Below are 21,426 nucleotides of genomic sequence, written 5' to 3' on the forward strand. Positions count from 1 at the left end.
CCTGTTTGGGTTTTACCACCAGTGAGGGCAGGATGAGGCTTAGGTGACAGGCTGATCTGTCGATAAAGACCTTACATAGAGCCAGGCAGTGGTGGCACATGCCTTAAGTTCCAGCACTAGGGAGGCAGAGGCAGGTGGATCTCTGTGAGTTTGAGGCTACACAGAGAAACCCTGTCTCCAAAAAAAGAAAAAGAAAAGACCTTATATCCCTGGGCAATGGCTGCTGGTTTGGAGTCTTTAGGGCCTCAGGGGCAACCTTTCAAAAGAAGGGACCTCATAACATTCTTAGTTGGGAGAAATCCTGTTCTGGGATCTAGGACAGGAGATCTTGAACTTGAGGAAGACATAAAGAAGAGAGGTGTTTAAGATTAAAGGATTGGAGGACAAAGAGCTCAATTAGCATTGCAGATAGGAAGAAATGTAGGCAATGGAGAGAGCATCTGCCAGCCGTCCCGGGTGCAGAGCCATGTTCAGAGTAAAGGGTGGGCAGAGAGCGTGAGAACATAGCTGAGCCCAAGCTTGGGGGGGGGGTGTTGGGGAGAGGGCGGCTGCAGGATGTGCTATGCAGGCCTACAGCAGTGCACCTGGAGCCAGAGGGAACATGTGAGATCCCCAGTGACTGGGGAATGGAAAGAAAAGCAGGCCTGTTTTGGAATGGAAAATAAAGGCAGATTCATTAGGAACCGTACAGTTTCCCTAAGGAGTAAATGCAAAACCTGACCTGGCATTTTGCAGCTCTCTGACCTGCCCTCAACCTGTCCTCCTCACAGGATCCAGCAGCACTGCCTCCCACGGTGTCTAAATCAGCACGCTATACACAAATTGTCCTCTCCCTGCTCCAGTGTCAAACACTAACACCACTGTGACAGTGTTTGGACCTTAAGGAGAATGTCGGTTTAGGAATGATCAGGAAGATGGAGGTCCTGGGATGAGATTAGTTCTATATAAGGAAAGGACAGAAAGTGTGCTCTCTCTCCCGCCCATGTTAGGATGTGGAGAGAAGCTCGCTATTTGCAAATCAGGAAGAAAGCCCACCCCAGGAACTGTTGGCTGATAACTTGATCCTGGACTTGCAGCCTCCTGGGAGGGGGAAAAAAAAAAAAAAAGACAACAAAAAAACAAACTGTTGTTTTAAGTTGCCCATTCTTTTTTTGTTTGTTTTGTTTTTTGTTTTTACAAAACAGGGTTTCTCTGTGGCTTTGGAGGCTGTCCTGGAACTAACTCTTATAGACCAGGCTGTTCTCAAACTCACAGAGATCCGCCTGCCTCTGCCTCCTGAGTGCTGGGACTAAAGGCGTGTGCCAGCAACGCCCAGCTTAAGTTGCCCATTCTATAGTACTTTGTTCTAGCAGCCAAGCTAAGACACAGAAGATGTCTGTAGAGTGAGGGCTACCATCCCCCAGGTTAATGTCAATGCCACCATCTCCCAGACATGTTCCAAACATGACATCTGTATACAACATGGGTCCCCATTGAGGTCCTGACAGGCTGAGTTTGAAGCCAGGGTTGAGATACATGAGAATCTGTCTCAGAAAAACAAACAAATGGATAACAACAACAATAAACCCCCAAACTCACCATCATCAACAAAAATACCATAAGGGCTGGGACAGCTCAGTTGGTAAAGGACTTGCCAAGCATCCGTCAAGCCTTGGGTTTAAGTCCCAGTCCTGAATTCACTGGGCATGGTGTAACCCCAGCACTCAAGAGGTGAGGCAGGAGGGTAAGCAGTTTAAAAAAGCAAGCAAGGAAGGGAAGAAATGATGGTCGGCTGAGATGGCTCAGTGGGTATAAAGCGCTTGCCATCAAGGCCTGATGATCCCCGTTTGACCCTGGGACCCGCAGTGGAATGAGAGAACCAATTCCCGAAAACTATCCTTTGACCTCTGCATGTGTGCTAAGGCACCCCCCCCCCCCAACACACACACACACAGCACACACACAAATCATACCCACACCATAGGAACAGATAAAATATTTTTCTTTTCTTTTTGTTTGTTTTTCACTTTTTGTTTTTTTGAGTTTCTGTGTAGCCCTGGTTGTCCTGGAACTCACTCTTCAGACTGAGAGACCCAACGGCCTCTGCCTGGAGAATGCTGGGATTAAAGGCGTGCACCACCACTGCCCATCTCAAATAAAATATTTTTAAAAAGGAATAATGACAGCTATGTATTCACCTAACACATTTAACATTCCCCAACTGCTGATCTGTGCCAATCCTAAGTAAGCCAGGAGCTGACTTCCACGTGAGCACTTGACTGGCCGTGGGGTCACTGTGGCATGTTACGTGCAGGCTAGGCTCCTAGGTTATACATCTCCCATTCCTTTTTCCCAGATCCAGAGGGAATCTCAGGTTTTGATTTTTTGGGGTTTTTTGTCCCCATTTTATTTTATTTTATTTTATTTTGAGACAGGGTCTTACTATATGGACCAACGGCCTCATACTCAGAGACCCATGTACCTCTGACTCCTGACTTTTGTGATTAAAAGCATGTGCCACTACACTGGGCTGCAGGTGTCTCTCTCAGTCCTTGTAACGTAATTATCTTATAGTCACACTGCCCAGATATGCCCCATACATGTGGGGCATACAGATACTGTAAATTCTTTAATATATATCATATCTGAAAATTCGTATCTAACCACAGCCTATACTTTCACTTACTAAGACTGAGGGCCTTACCTCTTAGCAACATGTGAATGAATTAACTTCTGCTCAAGCCTGCTGGACCCTATTCACTCCCATCACCTGCACTGGGGACCCGGTAGATGGCCTGTGAAGGTCAAGGGCCTGTATTTCATATTGCAATGGCTTGTCAGTCTGGATTCCCCTAAATCATCAATACCTCTTTCCTCTAGCCTGATCCCCAGGTGGCAGCTCAGCCTGCTGATTGTGCAGTGCCATCGGGCAAGTCCCAGGCCAGCTGAGTCCTCTTTGAACTCTAAAACACCCCCAAGACTTGGCTGACAACACTAAGGCTTTGCCTACGAGGTCCACAAACTTGTCACTAGATCATGGCCCCAAAAGGCAGAGATGCTCAGAGGTGCCATCAAGTGCCATCATGCATGACGTCTTGCACACATGGCTGCCCTGAATGACTGTTGACCTCAGACAGAGAGACAGCAGCCCAGAGAATTGAGGAAGAAAGAATTTTCCAAGATGGGGGCAGAATAATGATAGAACAAGTAAAACGCTGAGCCAGACAGAAAGTCACATGCTGTGGCACTGGACAGCTAAAACAGGCCTCCTCTTTGAATACTGTGTCCCCCAGTTTTCTTGAACAGGAAAGTCTCATTAGAGCTGCAGGAGTGCTGCAGGGGGTCAGGGTGGGCACAGGCTTAGCAGAAGTTCAAGCCACTGAGAACCCCTCAAGAGGAACAGAAGCTCCTATGTTTACAGTTCATTTCCAGGTCGGTAGGGGAGGCTCTAGATTGGACTAACAGGTGGAAGACCCCACCCCCAATGTGGGTGTCACCACTCCATGGGTGGGGTCCTGAACTGAATCACAGGGGGGAAGTAGCTAAACACCAGCATTTATGCTTTCTGACAATGGATACTATTTGGCCAAGTTGCCTCATATCCCTGCCGCCAAGCCTCCCGCTTAGTGATGGGGTATTCCCTCTCACTGGAATCAAAATGAACCCTTCCTTCCCCAGGCCCCTTCCTTGATCACAGCAGTGAGAACGGTCACTAAAGCATACATATTCTTCAAATGACACAGTATCACTAAACAGTATTTCGACTTCCATTCTCTGTGACAATTAGCGATCATGGGCAGGTATGGTGGTACACGCCTTTAATTCCAGAACTCTGGGAGAAGAGCAGAGGCAGGTGGGTCTCTGTTCAAGGCCAGCCTGGTCTATAAAGTGAGTTCCAGGTTGCCTGGAGCTACATAGTGAGACCCTGTCTTAAAAAAAAAAAAAAAATCAGCCAGGCCATGGTGTCAAATACCTATAATCCCAGCATTCTGGAGGCAGAGATGGGCAAATCTCTGTGAGTTTGAGGCCAATCTGGCCTACAAAGCGAGTTCCAGGACAGCCAGGACTGTTACACAGAGAAAAATCTGTCTCAAAAAAAATTATATATATACATATCTATATATCTATATCTATATCTATATCTATATCTATCTATCTATCTATCTATATATATATATTAATCATGTTCATATGTCACACGTTCACATGGTGTCAAATGAAGGCAATTTAATTCTAAGGTTCCAGGCACATACCTGTCTTGGTGCAGTTTGAAATGCACCAATTCTCTTTGTCCATATCACTATTGATTTACTCTCAAATGACAAGGCACAACCTTTTAGAGTGGGAAGAAGGAAAACAAAATATCCACTTCCTAGACAATCCTTCCATGACAATAGCTGGAGTGCTGCCTGCCTTGACCAGCTCTGCTCCTATGTAGAGTCCACTGGAAGGACGGCAGCTTCCACTTTAGTGCCACACAGGGCAGTGAACATGAGCTGCGACTGACCATACACCACTCACTAGACTAAAACGTCAAGAATTGTTCAACACAATCATCACTGTACCTTCGTAAGATAATGACACAGCTCCCCCACTTATAAACAAGGAAATGAAGGAGGATTCAACCAACTCCAAAGTCCACCCCCATTATGTGAGCTCACGTGTGGTTGTATGTGTGTGTTTGGATACACATATGCATCCAGATGTTCATGTGTGTGCATGTACAGGTCAAATGTTGATGTTAGGTGTCTTCCTTGATTGCTGTCTGCCTTATTATTTGAGACAAGGTCTCTCACCGAACCTAACCTAAGCACATGTCAGTCAGACTAGACAGCCTGTCTTCCCACACCCCCAAATCCTGGGGTTATAATAGACACTGCCATACCCACTTTTTTGTTTTGTTTTGAGACATGGCTTCTCTGTATAACAGCTCTGGCTGTCCTGGAACTAGCACTGTTGACTATGCTAGCCTCAAAATCGAAGAGATCTGCCTGCCTCTGCCTCCCAAGTGCTGGTGTGTGGTGCCACCGCCCAGCCCACACCCAGTTTTAAGTGGGGACTGGGATTTAACTCAGGTCCTTGTGCTTTGAGGCCAGCACTTTCTGAAATAAGCCATCTCCCTGGGCTCCTTCAGTCCACTTTCTGATGATCATCCAATACACAGAGAAAAGAGAGATGGCTCAGTGGTTGAATGTTCCTGCAGGACCCAAATCTGGTTCCTAGTATCCATACTGGATGCCCAGGGATCTGGCATTGTTTTGATTAACAATTGATGTGGGAAAACCCAACCCACTGTGAGCAGTGCCACCCCTGGGCAGGTGGTCCTGTGTTATATCAGAAAACAGACTGAGTGAGCCGAGAAGAGCAAGCCAGCAAGCAGTATTCTTCCATGGCCTCTACACCAGTTTTGGCTTCCAGGTTCCTGTCTCATTTCCCTTCATGATGGGCTGTGATGTGGACATGTAAGCCACATAAACCCTCTCTGCTCCCAAGTTGCACATGGTCAGTGTCTTATCACAGCAACAGGAAGCCAAGCAAGGCAGTCTATCTGTCTCTTAGAACAGGAAGGAATTCAATGAGATCATCAAGCCACAGAGAGGAGCACTCTGGCGTTAGTGTGATCATTTGCACATGCAGGGCCCCCGGCCAAAAGCTCCTCCCTCCATCAAAACCATAGTGTCTATAGCACCACAGTGGGAGACACTCTTATAGTGAACTGCCACCAATAGAGCTATGTAAGAATGGCCAGCCGAAGTTAATTATGTAAAGTGACTATTAATGCACTTTAATTGCATTAATATTCTTGAAAAAATTAGAATGCTTAAGTTATTGGTTTTATATAAAGATATGTGTGTGTGTGTGAAATAATATAATAGCCTACATTTAAACATTTCTAAGTTTGAATTACTCTTTTAAAAATGACTGTATTAATTAGACAAATATAAAGAAGATTCTAATTAATCCATAGGTCACAGGCAGAATATCTTTGAAAATTAAAACAAGTGAACTTACTGTGTATTCTGATTCCAGACGTTCAGATGGCAAAGAGGGAAAAGAAGAGAAAAAAAACAAAAACAAAAACAAATGAGACCAGTTTCACAGAACACAAACCACATGACTAATGGTTCCTGACAAGTTATAATTATTATAAATGAGCTAAAGAAATCTCCCCAAAATTAGGTTACTGTAAATATTGGCTGTCTCTATGTTTCATGTTACTCCTGCAGTTGGCAGATCAGGTCAGTTAGACAAGATTCAATTAGCCTATAGGCTTGTGGCTAATTAAAACCCCAAGTATTGGCATTGTAAAAGCAAAATAAAAGACTAATAATCCCAGTAGAACATTTCCCTAACCACAAAGGAAACCTTTTCAGTTGAAAAGCAGTTGTTTTCTTTCTTTCTTTTTCTTCTTCTGCATTTTAAAACAATTACAAAGAGCTTTGCAAAGATGGTGAAGTGGAATCCTGAGGTCCCATGGGTATGAGGACTGGCACGAAGCAGCAGAACCTGGGGCAGGGGGTATTGGCCTAATATAACATATTAAAGATTTTCACGTCCTCTGTGAGGGGGAAGAGAAACCCAAAGCAAAACAGAAACAAGCCAACGTGAACAACTTGTTTGTGGACAAACAGGGGACAGTGTGGATGAGAAGGACAGCCCTGTGGGGACTGTCAGCCCTCACTCAATGACATTCCATTACTGTCCCAACCCTGCGCCTGCTGTGTGTGGCTGATGGGCCCTGAGGACTTACCTGTGATTGTATAGGGGTAATAATTCCAAGCCTTCTCAGTCACATAAAATATTTTGGGAACAACAGCTCTAGCCCAGCTAGGCAGTTTGCTGAAAGAGATGGGCAGAAAAGAAAAAAAAAAAAAAAAAAGGACAGTTAGTTCGTCAGAGCCTTTCTCCAACTTTTTGGACACAATGAAACGCTATTAGTGAGGTTCTGAGACCCCTCTTCTTTCCCCTCGTTCCTTCCCCATCTCGGCAATATTTACTGAAGTCACAAATTCCTGGACATATTTGTGTTCTCTCAAAATATATAAAGGCAGAAGGCCACAGGCAACTGGGCTCAGAGGAAGGTTTCTAGGGATGTGTGCCTATACACATACTCACTCTCAACTTATTTTATGTGCATGAGTGTTTTGCATACATGTATATTTGTGCACCCAGAAGAGGGCATCAGATGCCCTGGAACTGGAGTTACAGACAGTTCTGAGATGTCATAAGGTTGCTGGGAATTGAACCCAGGTCCTCTGGAAGAGCAGCCGGTGCTCTGAACCACGGAGCCATCTATCTCTCCAGTCCCTGAAGACAGACCCTTTACAGAAGCTGAAGATAACCATCACCTTGATCAAGTGTGAGCCCTAACTCTAGAGACTCTAGGGGCGTTCGGGACTCAAAGTCACACAAAGAGGAAGAAAGTGTGAACATGGCAGCAGAGATCAGAGTGGTGAGGCTGCAGAACAACAGTCTCAAGGACTGAGAGAGGCACACAGCACACTCCCCAGGAGACTGGCCGAAGGGGCCGCCACTCCCAGCACCTTCATTTGGGGCTTTGGGTGTGATATGATAAAATGTTTTTGCTTTAGGCCACCCAGTTTGTGGCAGTTTATTGTGTGAGCCCTAAGAAAGTAAGCACAATGACTGAGCCATTCTTCTGGAGCCAGACCATGGTCAAACATTTGCAGAAAAAAAAATTCTCAAAGGCAAACCTACAGCATGGTTTAGGGACATAGCTCTCCTTATCTACCCTTGTAATATATAAAGACTATATCACTTCCTAGTTCTTGACTTCTCAGATCTCGTCTCTGTCTCTCTGTCTCTGTCTCTGTCTCTGTCTCTCTCTCTCTCTGTGTGCGTGTGTGTGTGTGTGTGTGTGTGTGTGTGTGTGTGTGTGTGTGTGTGTGTATGTATGTATGTATGTGTCTATCTGTCTCTCTGTCTCTTTGTGTGTGTCTGTAATGTGACTGGCCATGTACAGGGTCAGAAGAGGGCATTGGATCCCACAGAGCTGGAGTTCCAGGTGGTTATGAGCCTCCTGATATGGATGCTGGGAACCAAACTCTGGGAGAACAGCACGCACTCTTAACTGAAGAGCTCTCTCCAGCCCTCATCACCAAAATTTCAGTTCTCTCCAGCACTAAGCGGGATAGAGGATAATTCAGTCTAGGATGCTAAGGTCTAGTCTTTTTGAGGGATTGGGAGTCAGACCTAAGGGGATGAAGAATGCTCAGCTTCTTCGGCCTGCATGTTAGCAAAGGCTATCAAGAAGCAATTTGAGGGCCTGAGGAGATAGCTCAGCCAGTGAAGTGTTAGAAGTAAAAGCATGAGGACTTGAGTCTAATGCCCAGAACCCATGTGAAAAAGCCAAGTGCATGCTTGGAATGAATCCCAGCTCTAGTGAGGCAGGACAGGCAGATCCGTGGGGCTAGCTGACCAGCCAGTCTAACCTAATTGGCCAGTTCTAAGCTGAGAGGCCCAGTCTAAGAAACCAAAAGCCAGAGAGTGGAAATCTCCTGAGGTAGCTACCACATACAAGATCTCTCTCTCTCTCTCTCTCTCTCTCTCTCTCTCTCTCTCTCTCTCTCTCTTCTGTAGGGAGACATTGTAGCCCCGCCTCCTAGTAGCCCGGACAGGTGTGCCGGGACACACCCGTGAGGGTGTGGTGAGGGGAAGTCTAAGGTGACGTGGGAATGGTTCTTAAGGGACCACACACACGTGGATAGCCCTTCTCTCTGGCCTGGCTGCCTTGCTGCCCCTGGCCCGCTTTGGCTTGTGCTTGGCTGGTGTTTATCTGAATAAAGAAACCTTAGCCTTACTTAGACTGTGGATTGATCTCTCTTCACTCTCTCTCTCTCTCTCTCTTTCTCTCTCACAGCTGATATGAATAAGAAATGAAAATATCAAGCTAACAATGCCCTATGATGGTTAATTTTCAATGTCAACCTGATTGGATTCAGAGTCAGCTAGGAGATACGTGTGTGTGTGTGTGTGTGTGTGTGTGTGTGTGTGTGTGTGTGTGTGTGTGTGTGTGTGTGTGTGTGTGTGTGTTTCTAGAGAACGTAACTGAGGAGGGGAGATCCACATTAATGTGTGTGGCACCACCACAAAGGCTGGGTCCTAGACTGAAAGGAGAACGCTAAGCACAAGACCAGCGTTCAATTCTCTGTGCCCTCATGGGGGACATCATGTGGACGCATTGTATCTGCAAAACTGTGAACCAGATCAAGTCCTCTCTTTAACCACTTGACAGGTTTTTTTTTTTTTTTCCTCACAGTAACCAGAAAAGTGACTGGTATAACCCCTCGATATGAACCCCTTTCTCTGATGCTGAATACAGATGACAACCAGGGCAGTAAACTACATACCTAGAATGTCTTCTCAAGACGTTTCTTTAATTTTTGTGAATATCCAGGCCTAACTTTAGAAAAAGACAAATGCATATTTTCAATAGCTTGCTGGGACCTTACTCAAAATTCTGGGCTATTTATCAGGGTCTAAACAAGTGAGGGGGAAAGAAAAAAGAAAAAAAAAAAAACCTAAGCTGCCCCAAAGCTGGGTGAGCAGCAGTCAGGCGAGCTGTGAGGAGGGAGCTGGAGCCGTCTTGAGAGTCACTCGTCATTCCTGAAGTCTGCTCTGACGCGGAACTTCTCGCTCCTATAAAACTGTCCCTGCAGAAGCTGCTCATTTACCTTGCATTCACACTTCTCAAAGGACGGCTGCTCCCTGACAGGGGCTTTTTATAGTTTCTGCTGATGACTGAGTCCATCAGACGCTGACGCTAGAGTGCAACTGAGGTTGATGTGGAGTAGGGAAATCCCAGTGGCTTGCTTGCTGTCAATCACATGAGCCAGACTTCCTCTGGGCTCCTGCCTGCTTGTGCCCACGGCAGTGTCAGTGGGCAGTAGAGGGACATACAGATTCTAGGTCCAGGCAAGCATATTTTAGTGCCTTGGGTTTTTTTTTTGTCTTTTAAGATAGATTCTCATATATTCCAGGCTGGTCTTGAACTCATGATCTAGTCTAAGATGATCTTGAAGGGCTGCAGGTATGCATCTCCATGCCTGGCTTATGTGTGGCTGGGGATCGAATCCAGGGCTTTGTGCATGCTGTGCAGGCATTCCACCAACTGAGTTACACCCTCAGTCCCCTGCTGGTGACTTCAATGAACAAGGATGGAGCAAAGACTTCATCAGCTTAGACAAAGTATGTGTATCTCCCTGCAGTCCCAGAGCCCAAAATCCACTGTCCTCTTGTACAGAATGGTTCCATGTCCACTTGATGTCTCCCCTAATCTCGACCTGGGTGCTCCTCCCTGGACAGTCCACATAAATCATCCCTGTAACACGTTAGAACCCCTTTAGCAGAACTTCATCCTAAGTAGCCATTAGCTGCTGCCAGAAGAGAAAACCATCAGCAAGTTTCCATCCTCACTGAGACTGCCACATTCCAGGACTCCAGAGTCTAGATTTTTTTTTTTTTTTTTTTTTTTTTTTTTTTGAGACAGGGTTTCTCCGTGTAATAGTCCTGGTTGTCCTGGAACTTGCTTTGTAGACAAGACTGGCCTCAAACTCAAAGAGATCCACCTGCCTCTGCCTCCCTAGTGCGGGAATTAAAGTCACACGCCACCACTGCCCAGCTTAGAATTTTAATTTTTGATGTTCACCCAAAAACTCATACAAGTCAGGGAACAGCATAATCAACTATTTCATTCATTCATTCACTCATTCAGGAAGAGCATTTTAAAAAAATCATTTAGCCAAGGTAGCAGTTACAATTTCATATTGCTGTTCTCCTTCAATCCAGGAAGAAGATCCTGGTATAAGTCGTTCATTCACCAGGTTAAAGGCAGGGAGCATTTGCAACAAGCTCTGGGATAGGTTTGCCACACTCTGGATGTTGTGATTGCTTGTTAATTGTCAACTTGACAGAATCTAGAAATAACCTGAAAACCAGTCTCTGGGCATGCTGATAATGGGTTACCTTGATCATATTAGTCGAGGTGGGAACACTTGCCTAATGTGAGTGGCACCATTCCTTAGCAGACATCAGCTTGTGTCCCATCCCATCAATGGGATGTGGAAGATTCTTCAAATCCCAGATGCCTTGGATGGACAAGCCCATCAGGATGGACTGTGAGTCAGAATAAACTCTTTCTCAAATTGCTTCTCTATTTTTACCACAGTAACAAAACTAAGACAGGTAGTAATGTCCCCCAAAGGCCGGAAGTCGTGGTTCTGTGGGTGGTGGTGCTATTGGAAAAAGGTGGGATCTTTTGGAAAAGGGGTTTGTTGAAAGGAAGTTAGGTCATTGGGGCAAACCTTTTGGGAGGGGGGAATGTGGAACCCTAGGCCTCTCTTCCTCTTTTAGTCCCTGGACACAAAGTGAGTTTCTTCTGACATATGCCATTGACACTTGGCACTTCCACAGATACTTGGCTCACCCTGCCATGTTCTGAAACTCTAAGACTGTGAGGCACCACAACCCTCTTCTCTCAGAGTTCATTACCGAGGGTATTTGATTATGGTGACAGAGAGTTGACTAACACGATGTTATTTAAGTACTGTTAAGCCCACTAACTAACAGACCCTCTTTCAGCCCCAGCTTCCCCGGAACACATCACAGTTTGAATCATTTTGGTCTGAGAAAGTGAAATTTATTTTTCCCTGCAGCAATGATTTAGGAAGATCTGAAAAGGGAAATGGAATTAAATTGGTTCCTGCCATTGCTGTCACTTAAATGATATACACTGTCACATGGCCCACAATTCTAAGAGAAAGCCTGTCACTCAAAGTCACTACCAGATGTGAAATAAGGGGCTCATCTCTAGGAAGGCAGAGTGTCTGAATCAAGTCCTTGGTCCACACATGGGCCAGGACAGAACCTCATAAAGGGCCTAACTGAACACTAAGCTCTTGAATGGGAAAACACGCTGGTGTGGCGACTCTACGTCAGATTCACAGTTCTCAGGTGTTCATGCTCCTCTCAGACGTCAGCACTCCCCACAATGTGCGTGCAAGCACATGTGTGCACATGCATGTGTGGAAGACAGAGAACACTTGGGGTGACCCAGTTTGGTACTGTACCTTTCTCTTTGAGCCGTGTAAGTTGTCCATTGTGGCTGACCAGCAAGCTCCAGGTCAGTTTGGAGACCAGAGCTCTAACCCTTGTGGGAGGCAGGGGGTCCTTGACGTTACAAGCAGAAACTGGGCAGGATCCCAGTTCCCCGAATTTGAATACAGACACTGCCCTCACCTTCGTGAGACTTTTGCACTGGATGTAGGGAAAGCGGCTAGCCTGGTGCAGGCTTTTGGAAGCCTCTGATGGAACAGCATTAGGCCATGTCATCAGTAGGCTGGTGGCTGTAGCAAGCCAATTGCTCACATCAGCAGCATTTTCAAGGGCTAGACAAATCCAAGTTGGAAAGTCTCCTGGCTCCATGCCTGTTAGAACATCATGGGAGAAGTTGGCAGGGACGCAGGTGATGAAGGTAGACAACCACAGTACTTTTGGCATGTTCTAAAACATTGAGATGGGGACAGATGAAATAGCAGGTGCTAAAAGGCAGGTAAAGAGGAAGCTCTTGCTTCCCATATATGTAAATAAACATATGTATGATGCATCTATGGATATACTCCCTATATTTTTTAAAGATTTTTTTATTATTATTATTATGTATACAGTGTGCCGCCTGAATGTGTCCCTGCAGGTCAGAAGAGGGCACCAGATCTCATTACAGATGGTTGGGAGTTACCACGTGGTTGCTGGGAATTGTACTCGGGACCTCTGGAAGAGCAGCCAGTGCTCTTAACCTCTGAGCCATCTCTTCAGCCCCTCCACTTCCCCATATTTGATTATGTAATATGAAGCATAGACTCTAAAATAATAGTCTGATCTATTACAGGGCACTCTCTGTCATTCCCAAGATTGCAGGGTCTCCCCAGTGCAGGGACCTTTCTTTTGTTCATTGCTGCATCCCTTGCATCTAGAATGATACTAATTACCATACATGTATATGCATGCATGCATGCATGTATGTATGTATGTATGCATGTATGTATGTAAGTGCATATGTGTATATGTGTGTTTGCAGCGCTGGAGTTGAACCCAAGATCTTGGCATAAAATGTAAGTAGCTTTACCACTGAGCTACATCTCCAGGTCCCAAAATATTAATTTACTTATTGTGTACAAGTGTGTACACACATACGTGGGAGCCAGAGGAGGCTGTTGGTTGTCCTGTGATATCACTCTCCACTTTATTCCTTGAGACAGTGTCTCTCACTGAACTTGCAGCTTGGCTGTGGCCATCAAGTCCCAGCAAACCTCCTGTTTCGATTGCCAACACTATTGGATTTATCGGGATAGACAGCCATTTCTGGCTCTTAAAAAGGGTGCTGGAACCTAAACTCAGGTCCTATAACAAACACTGTCACTCACAGAATGGTAGAGATGACCCATAGAGCCATCTCTTCAGCCCCCCCCCAAATATTTTCTAACAAATGGGGATCTTCTCCGTGTACTTAGAGATCGATAATGACCATAAAAGTTCTCTGAAAATTCACAGGGACAGGCAATCAGGCCAGGACCTATGAGTAGGACACTTTCTCTATCACCTGTGTCTGGGACAGTAGGTTCTCACAAAGCCACATGAGCCTTGGGCACAGAGCTGACCCCGAAGATTATCTAAGAAATGACCATTAGTTTGCTTAGAAGATCTGGAAGAGGTTGGAGCATAGGAAGGGGAAATGGGAAAGAGAGACCTAAGGCAGCAAGAGTCACTGCTAAGTAAGGGGACCAGATGTTGACACTGCCGTCTGGACGAGGAAGGACTCAGGACTTCTAGAAATTTTGCTGTCTCCTACCAAAGCCGCTGGAGGCTGGGGAGATGGTGCGGGTCGGTGAGAGTCACGTGGCAGAAAGACCACTGGAAACTGGAGATCCTCCTTAGTGATGGATGTCATCATGGTCTAACTAATCCCACAGCCATTACGTCGGGGAACATGACACGTCATGACTAAAAAACAAGCCTAAGAATAGAGTCTTCCATTCCTGGGCGCCCAATCCATTCTTCAGCTCCCTTCTCTCCACTGCTGGGGTGCTGCGGGGAAATATGCTGAAGGAAGTCAAAGGCCATGCTAAGAAGTGAATTTAGCAGGCGGTGGTGGCGGGCCACGCCTTTAATCCCAGCACCTGGGAGGCAGAAGCAGGCTGATCTCTGTGATTTTGACGCCAGCCTCGTCTACAGAGCGAGTTCCAGGACAGCCAGGGCTACACACACACAAAAAAAAAACCCTGTCTCAAGAAAACAAAGCAAAACTAAACTAAACTATAAGGGAGCAGGGACTTAATTTGGCTCACAGCTCAAAAGTCCATTACAGTGGAGAAGTCTTGGTGGCAGGAACCTGAGGTTGCTGGACACATTGCCTCCACAGTTAGCAAGAAGAGGGTGACAGAAGCTTGTGTTCAGTCTCTCTTTCCTCCTCATGCAGTCTGGGACCTCAGTCCATGGAACGGGGCCGCTCACTTGTTTTCCCACTAAGTTTTCCCATCTAAGTTCTTTACAAGGATGCTGTAGGCCAACCAAATCCAGACAGCTGTGTCCAGAGGCTTACTTCCCAGGCAGCCCTAGTGTCCCCAAAGGGGACAGTCACTATTAGTGTCACACTTGACCATCCTCTGCTACTGAGTGATAGTTTAATATATAATCACTATTCCAGAGTCTGATTAATATTTTGCCTCCTTTCTCTGGATGCCAGTTGAAACTAGGAATTCTGAAGGTGAGCCAAGAAATGTTGATTATTTGGTTAAATGAACTGGCTCTAAGGCCCCCCAGGGAACCAGTCAGTAAGTATACCTACCTGACAGTGATCATGTGACGGACTTAGGGATAGCACCTAACATACCTAAAACACCAAATGCATCAGGTGTCACCAAAATGTAAGGCACATCCAACATGGCACCTGCCTAAGTAAAGGGGTTGGAGAATGGAATACTCTCACAGTCTCTGGTAAATGAGACGGGGCTACTAAAAGATAAATGGGCATTACGCCCGATCCAAAAACTGGCAAAGACCTCATCTAGAAAGATACTCTTCCAAAGAGTGTGTAAAGAAATGACTGACACTATGGTTACACGAGACTGGCAAACCAAAACCACAAAAAGAGAGGAAGACTTAGGAAATGGCCCAGTGGGTAAGAGCACTTGAATTTAAATCCCCTGGAACCAGGTTAAAAGCTGAGCAGGATTGCATAACCCCATACAGGGGGATGGGAGCAGAGACAGCCCAGCTACCTATAGGTTCAGGGAGAGACCCTGTCTCAAGGGAATAAGGTGGGGAGCAGCGATAGGACAGGATGCCTGATATCTTCTTCTTGTTTTGATGAATGCACAGGTATGTGCATCCATGTGTGCACGCGTGTGCACACACACACATTCAAAAATTTTAATTATTTTTAAAATTACTTTTAAAATAATTTTAAAAGTCCCCAAGAAGATACCCCTTCATAGCCACTGGAATGGCTGTGCCCAAGAGACACACAGCACATAGACAAATGGTTGTGTGGAGAAGGTGGAATCCTCATGAATCATTGCTTAGAACATAAAAAGGCTCAGATATGTTGGAAAACAGTCACTTCGGAAAGTTCTCTTCTTACTTAATGGTTGTCAGGGCTAGATCTAGGTACACATGGCATGCTTATGTTTGTGTACAAAATAACAAGTTTCATCTCAACATTTTCAGATATCTATCTATCTATCTATCTATCTATCTATCTATCTATCTAGTCCTTGTTCAAGTTCACCCTACCATCTCCAATCCTTCCTTCCCTGATTTTTTGTTTCCTCTACCCTCCCAAATAGTCTCTCTCTCTTTCTCTCCCTCCCTCCCTCTCTCTCTCTCTCTCTCTCTCACACACACACACACACACACACACACACACACACACACACCTTCAAACAAAGATTCACAGGAATAAAAACATTGTTTTTCTTCCTCCTGTTACTCCTGTTTTCCCCACACCCCTTTTAGACTTCTTCCTACCCCTCAATGGCTCCTTCTATCATTTCATGTCATTATAAAATGATTCTCTGTCTAGCCAGCTAGCTAATCTACAGTCTGCACATGACAATGTTTGGGGTTTGGAACAAAAGACAGAAAGATGGAACAGTTGGAGATCACCCATAGCAACTGAGGTAGTGATGGCGGCAGGCAGCATGGGTGGGGTAGGCAGCAGAAGAAACCTTTGGGTTCTGCTTAAAGGCCACTGTCATGCTGGGCTCTTGACCCTTCCTGGAGCTGCCTTGCTTTCTGCCCTTTCTTAAGGCTCCAGAAAATTCTGTGGTCCCTGACATTCCTTCCATCAAGTGTTCCTGTTTACAACAGACTTTGTTTCTTTTGCTGGCAGCAATGAACCTTCACTGAGAGCCTCAAATTGCCTTTTTGACTAGTCTTTCACTTATCCTCATAGATACCTTATATTTGAGCCAAAGTGCACTGCTCTCTGAGAGATGAATGTCTGAGATTTTCTCGGTAATAACAATTATGGCCTAATCTATCTCCCCTTTGAGCAATTTTCTTCTTTTCTGCATTAGTGGAAGAGTAGGCCCTGGTTACACGGGTTTGAATAGATCCAGAACTACTCATGGTTGCATTGGGCGAGAAATCAGTTTCCAGACCCATACAGTTAGTTAATGTAGGTCTACCCAACACTCCATGTAACTGAGGACACTGTAACTAGTGCCAACCGCCCTTCAAGACCGACTCTCTAAAGACACCCACAAGAAATCAGACACACTCACAAATGTTCAACCCAACCAGGCCTGGACCCTCCCTGGAGTGGAAGACAAGGACCAGGTCTTTACCCCATAAGGGATTCCTTCCAAAGCTGTGTACTTACTTGTATGTATAAGATTCCAACACACAGGTTAATGACTTACAAAGGAATATGACATTCCATGTGACATGACAATCATGTGACCTCTGCATGTAAGCCATGTGTCAAACTGGACGTTGTATATGACTACAAAGCAATGGGTTTGATATTCCTTTGTAACCATGGGAATCCATCTTACTAACTCATGCTTCTGTCACATGTGAATTTTTTTTTTTTTTTGAGACAGGGTCTCACTAAACAGCTCCGGCTGGACTAGAAGTTTAATTCTCCTAAACCAGGCAGTTGAGTACTAAGATGTTAAGGTTTTAAGAGTGTACCACAAAGATGTTCACATATCAATTTTTCCTTTCTTTTTTATGAAATGAAAATCTCTCTGCTGCTAAGACATGGTCCTAAAATTAATTAATTAAAATAAAGAAATAACAACAAAAAGTTATGGGCTTATTGCTTTCATGTGAGTGAAAAGTCTTTTAGGTTATAAAAGGATGGACCTAGTTTCAACTCATACAAAGGAAGCTAAGAGAGTTCACCTCTGGAAAGCAAACTGAGTAGCCTCTGGTTACCCATGTATGCAGAGAGAAGTCAACATCATGGCGAAGACATATTTTGAGTGTAAAAAAGGGGCATGGGGGGGGGCTGGAGAAATGGCTTAGTGTTCAAGAGCACTGACTGCTCTTCTAGAGGACAGGGTTCTAGTCCTAGCACCCATATGGCGGCTTATATGTAACTCCAGTTCTGGGGGACTTGACACCCCCACACAAACATACATGCAGGCAAAACACCAATGCACACAAAATAAAAAAATTGTGTGTGTGTGTGTGTGTGTGTGTGTGTGTGACGTACTAAAGTATATCGTAGACTGTCCAACTGAACTCACCAAGTGATGGGTTTGCCCACCTGTTTATATAATGGATTCATAGGCTTTTGACTGCGAGATCACATGGTTAGTGTGCTTAGGAATTTCTCCCATTAATTGAGTATAAATCTTTTTCCTGCCATTCCCACTAGTGTTGGTCATGTTGGGTTTCAGCATATGATGAGCTAATTCTCGTCCATCTAACAACACTGGACACACCCCCTAGTCTAGCCTGTCCATCATTTCATTGAATCTTCACATCAGTGGGGTTTCTAGTTCTTCGAGCAGCCTTCATAACACACAGTGTGTCTCTCTCCATTTTTTCAATGCACCATTGAGGAACAGACCAAAGTAACTGAGGTCCTTCTGACTGGTGGAAAATTAAGCAAGGGAGGCAGATACATGTTGCAGACAGCCATACTTTGCTCTGATGGACACTGGACACTGCCCAATGGCAACTCTGAGTCCACTATAAACATGCATAAATTACAAGGTTAGTCAGTGCTCATGTTCCATTGTATGAAGACAGGGACTCTCTCATCTCTGCTGCGGCATTACCAGCTCCAGGCTAGCAGGCCTGTGAGCTTCTGGGGGAAGCTCCGTCCACTGCTTCCTCTCACTGTAGGTATGCTGGAATTACAGATGCACACCACTGCATCTAGCCTTTTCTTTTCCTTTCTGTGTTAAGTAACACACCATAACCAATTTCTTGGCTGGAGCACACCTCTCCCTCCCCCCTTTTTGTTTTTTCTTTTCTCTTCTTTTTTTAAGTTGGTTACAGGGATCGAACTTGGATCATCAGGCTTGCATTGCTAATGCCTTTCTCTACTTATGAGCCACCTCCCTAGCCCTTCATCCTATTCTCATATAAACGGTATTTGGACATCCAAGGATAAAACCGTTACATGTCCCTGTTTAATTTAATCATGGAAGATGATCCTTCATTCCAAACAATTTTTTTTTTCTGATTGAAGTTTCTCGCTGAGAATTTTAGACTCACAATCCTTCCTAGCTGTGGCTTTCTCAAAGTAACGATAAGGATACCATCTAGATATTTAGCCAGACACTTTCTTTTTTGCTGTTCTTTTTTCCGATAGCACTTTATGAAATTTGTCAAAGTAAATCTGTTTCATTAAGCTAACCCTCCGTGGAAATACTCCATCATGCGACTATAGCCCGCGGTATTCCCACTGACGACATCTGGAATTTTTTAGTTTTTTTTTTTCATTGCAGTCAGTGATAGAATGGATCTCATGGTGCCTGTCCCTTGGGCACAAGGCAGTAATTCTGTGAGGGTTCCACCCTGAGATAGAATTGGTAATGGAAGGCGTATGTATTTTCAGCTTTCCCTATTGCTGCCAATGGTTCTGCAGGGAGGTGATACCACTTTACAGCTCCCTCCAGCACTGGAATAGAATTGTCTTCTCACATTCTCGTTAATCCCTAAGCTCATCAGACTTTAATTTTTGTCACTCTGATGTGTATGGAAAGAGATGTTCTTGTTTTAATCTGTTTTATTGCCTCCCTATGAGGTGAGTGTTTCTCATGTATATACTATTCTCACTTGCATTTCTTTGGGTCACATTTCCAACCCTGTTCTCAACTTTCAAATGGACTGTTTGGCATTTTTATTTGGTAGTTGAAAACAAAACATATTGTGGGCTGGAGATATGGCTCAGGGGTCAGGAACACATAGTGCTCTTGCAGAGGACCCAAGTCCGGTTCCCAGCACCCACATAAAATAGCTCACGAGTACCTTTAACTCCAGCACAGGGAATCTGATGCCCTCTTCTGGACTCTAGCAGAACTGCACTCATGTGCACATACTCACAGGACACACACATACACACCACACACAAATGAAATAAATCTTTTTAAAAATTTTATTTGAAACAGCTTCTATTTATTTAAGCAGCAGAATTTGCTATATAAAAACATTATCGACGCCAGTGGTGGCACTCACCTTTAATCCCAGCACTCGGAAGGCAGAGGCAGGCGTATTTCTGTGAGTTCGAAACCAGCAAGGTCTACAACAGCTAGTTCCAGGACAGTCTCCAAACCACAGGGAAACCCTGTCAATGTCTTTATGTCTTATCAGGCCTATCCTACTTTGCTAACAATAAAGGATGTTTAATTATATATATATATATATATATATATATATATATATTTCCACGTTTGGGGATTTCATTGATCTATAATTTATTTTTTGAATCTATGTAGTGAACTAGAGGTTTGGTTGTATTGCTGACTGAAAATCCAATCAGTGCAGCATCATATACATAGACCCTCACTAATGTCTCATAATGGCTCTGTTTAAAACCAAGCATTTGGGCTAGGGAGATGGCCTGCCCCACAAGCACGAACTAAGTAGCTGATGATAAGGTCAAATTTCAGATCAAGCCCTCACCTAAAAGTGCTGGGATCATTGGTGTACACCACCCAATTTAATTTTGCAAAGCCTACAGATTTACAACTAAGTGATTTGTAACCGAATACCTCTAAGTTTCCTTTTCTATTGTAGTTTTTTTTTTTTTCAAAATTAAGCTCTTGCAGCTATTCTACCAATTTATGACCTACATGTATAAACTATGACATAAGTATGATGATGCTGTTTTGTTTTTGGGTTTCCTTCCTTCCTTCCTTCCTTCCTTCCTTCCTTCCTTCCTTTCTTTTTGTTTTTGGTTTTTTGAGACAGGGTTTTTCTATGGCTTTGGAGACTGTCCTGGAACTAGCTCTTGTAGACCAGGCTGGTCTCGAACTCAAAGAGATCAGCCTGCCTCTGCCTCTGCCTCCCGAGTGCTGGGATTAAAGGCGTGCGCCACCAACGCCTGACTTGATGATGTGGATTCATGATATGAATACACACACAGTCACCTTACTGATTTCTTATGTTGATCTTAACAACTATGTGGAATGTCTTTAATTCCCACTAGCTGATTCTATTTACAACTGATACTTTAGGCTCTTCTTTTTTACTCTATTGTGTACATGCAAACGTGGGCACATGAGTGTGTGTGTGCCTGCCAGGTACCCTAGTTTCCTTTATGTTGCTGCAATAAAATACCCTGACAAATGCAGGGAAAAGGGGCTACTGCAGCTCACAACTCCAGGTAACAGTCCATGGTGATGGGAGACACCAGGGTGGCGAGATCCTGAAGTAACTAGTCATACCCACAGCCAACAGCAGAGAGAGAATGAATGTATGCATGCTTGCACTCAGCTCTATAACTCTTCTACAGTCCAGGATCCCTTGCCTAGGGAATGGTGCTTCCCAGAGTGGGCTGGGTCTTCCCACACAATTAGCATACTCAAGACAGACATTCCCACAGGCCAGCATGACCTAGACAGTCCCCCACAGACACACCCACAGGCTGGCCAGCTCCACCTAGACAGTCCCTCATTAAGACTCTTCAAAGGGGATTCTAGACTGTGTCAAGTTGACAAATGTACCATGGCACTAGGCAAAGGACACTACTGTGGAGATTCATCCCCAGTTCACCTTTCTTGTTTTACTGCACTCACTAACCAGTACCTTCCCACAGTGTCAGATAATAGTGGTGACGGCAAGAATCCTGATGCCGTTCTCAGCTTTACTGCAGAGAAGTACACAGGAAGATTTATTTAATGTTAATGTAATGGACTTTGGGAATAAATGTGGTTGGTGGTTTAGTATTATTTTCTGGGAGATTTG

General features: G+C 44.7%; 1 protein-coding gene across 4 annotated transcripts in view; it reads right to left on the reverse strand.

Moving 5' to 3' along the window:
- Positions 1-21,426, reverse strand: part of Pitpnc1 (phosphatidylinositol transfer protein cytoplasmic 1) — a 268,351-nt gene that overhangs the window by 106,900 nt on the left and 140,025 nt on the right. For all 4 annotated transcript variants that reach the window (XM_027425851.2, XM_027425852.2, XM_027425854.2 and 1 more), the window contains exons 3-4: positions 6,731-6,819; positions 5,992-5,999 (exon numbers count right to left, since the gene is read on the reverse strand). In XM_027425851.2, coding sequence (XP_027281652.1) covers positions 5,992-5,999; positions 6,731-6,819 — 97 coding nt within the window. The remainder of the gene's footprint in view (positions 1-5,991; positions 6,000-6,730; positions 6,820-21,426) is intronic.

This window comes from Cricetulus griseus, chromosome 7 (genome assembly GCF_003668045.3).
Source record: "Cricetulus griseus strain 17A/GY chromosome 7, alternate assembly CriGri-PICRH-1.0, whole genome shotgun sequence".
Taxonomy (NCBI): domain Eukaryota; kingdom Metazoa; phylum Chordata; class Mammalia; order Rodentia; family Cricetidae; genus Cricetulus; species Cricetulus griseus.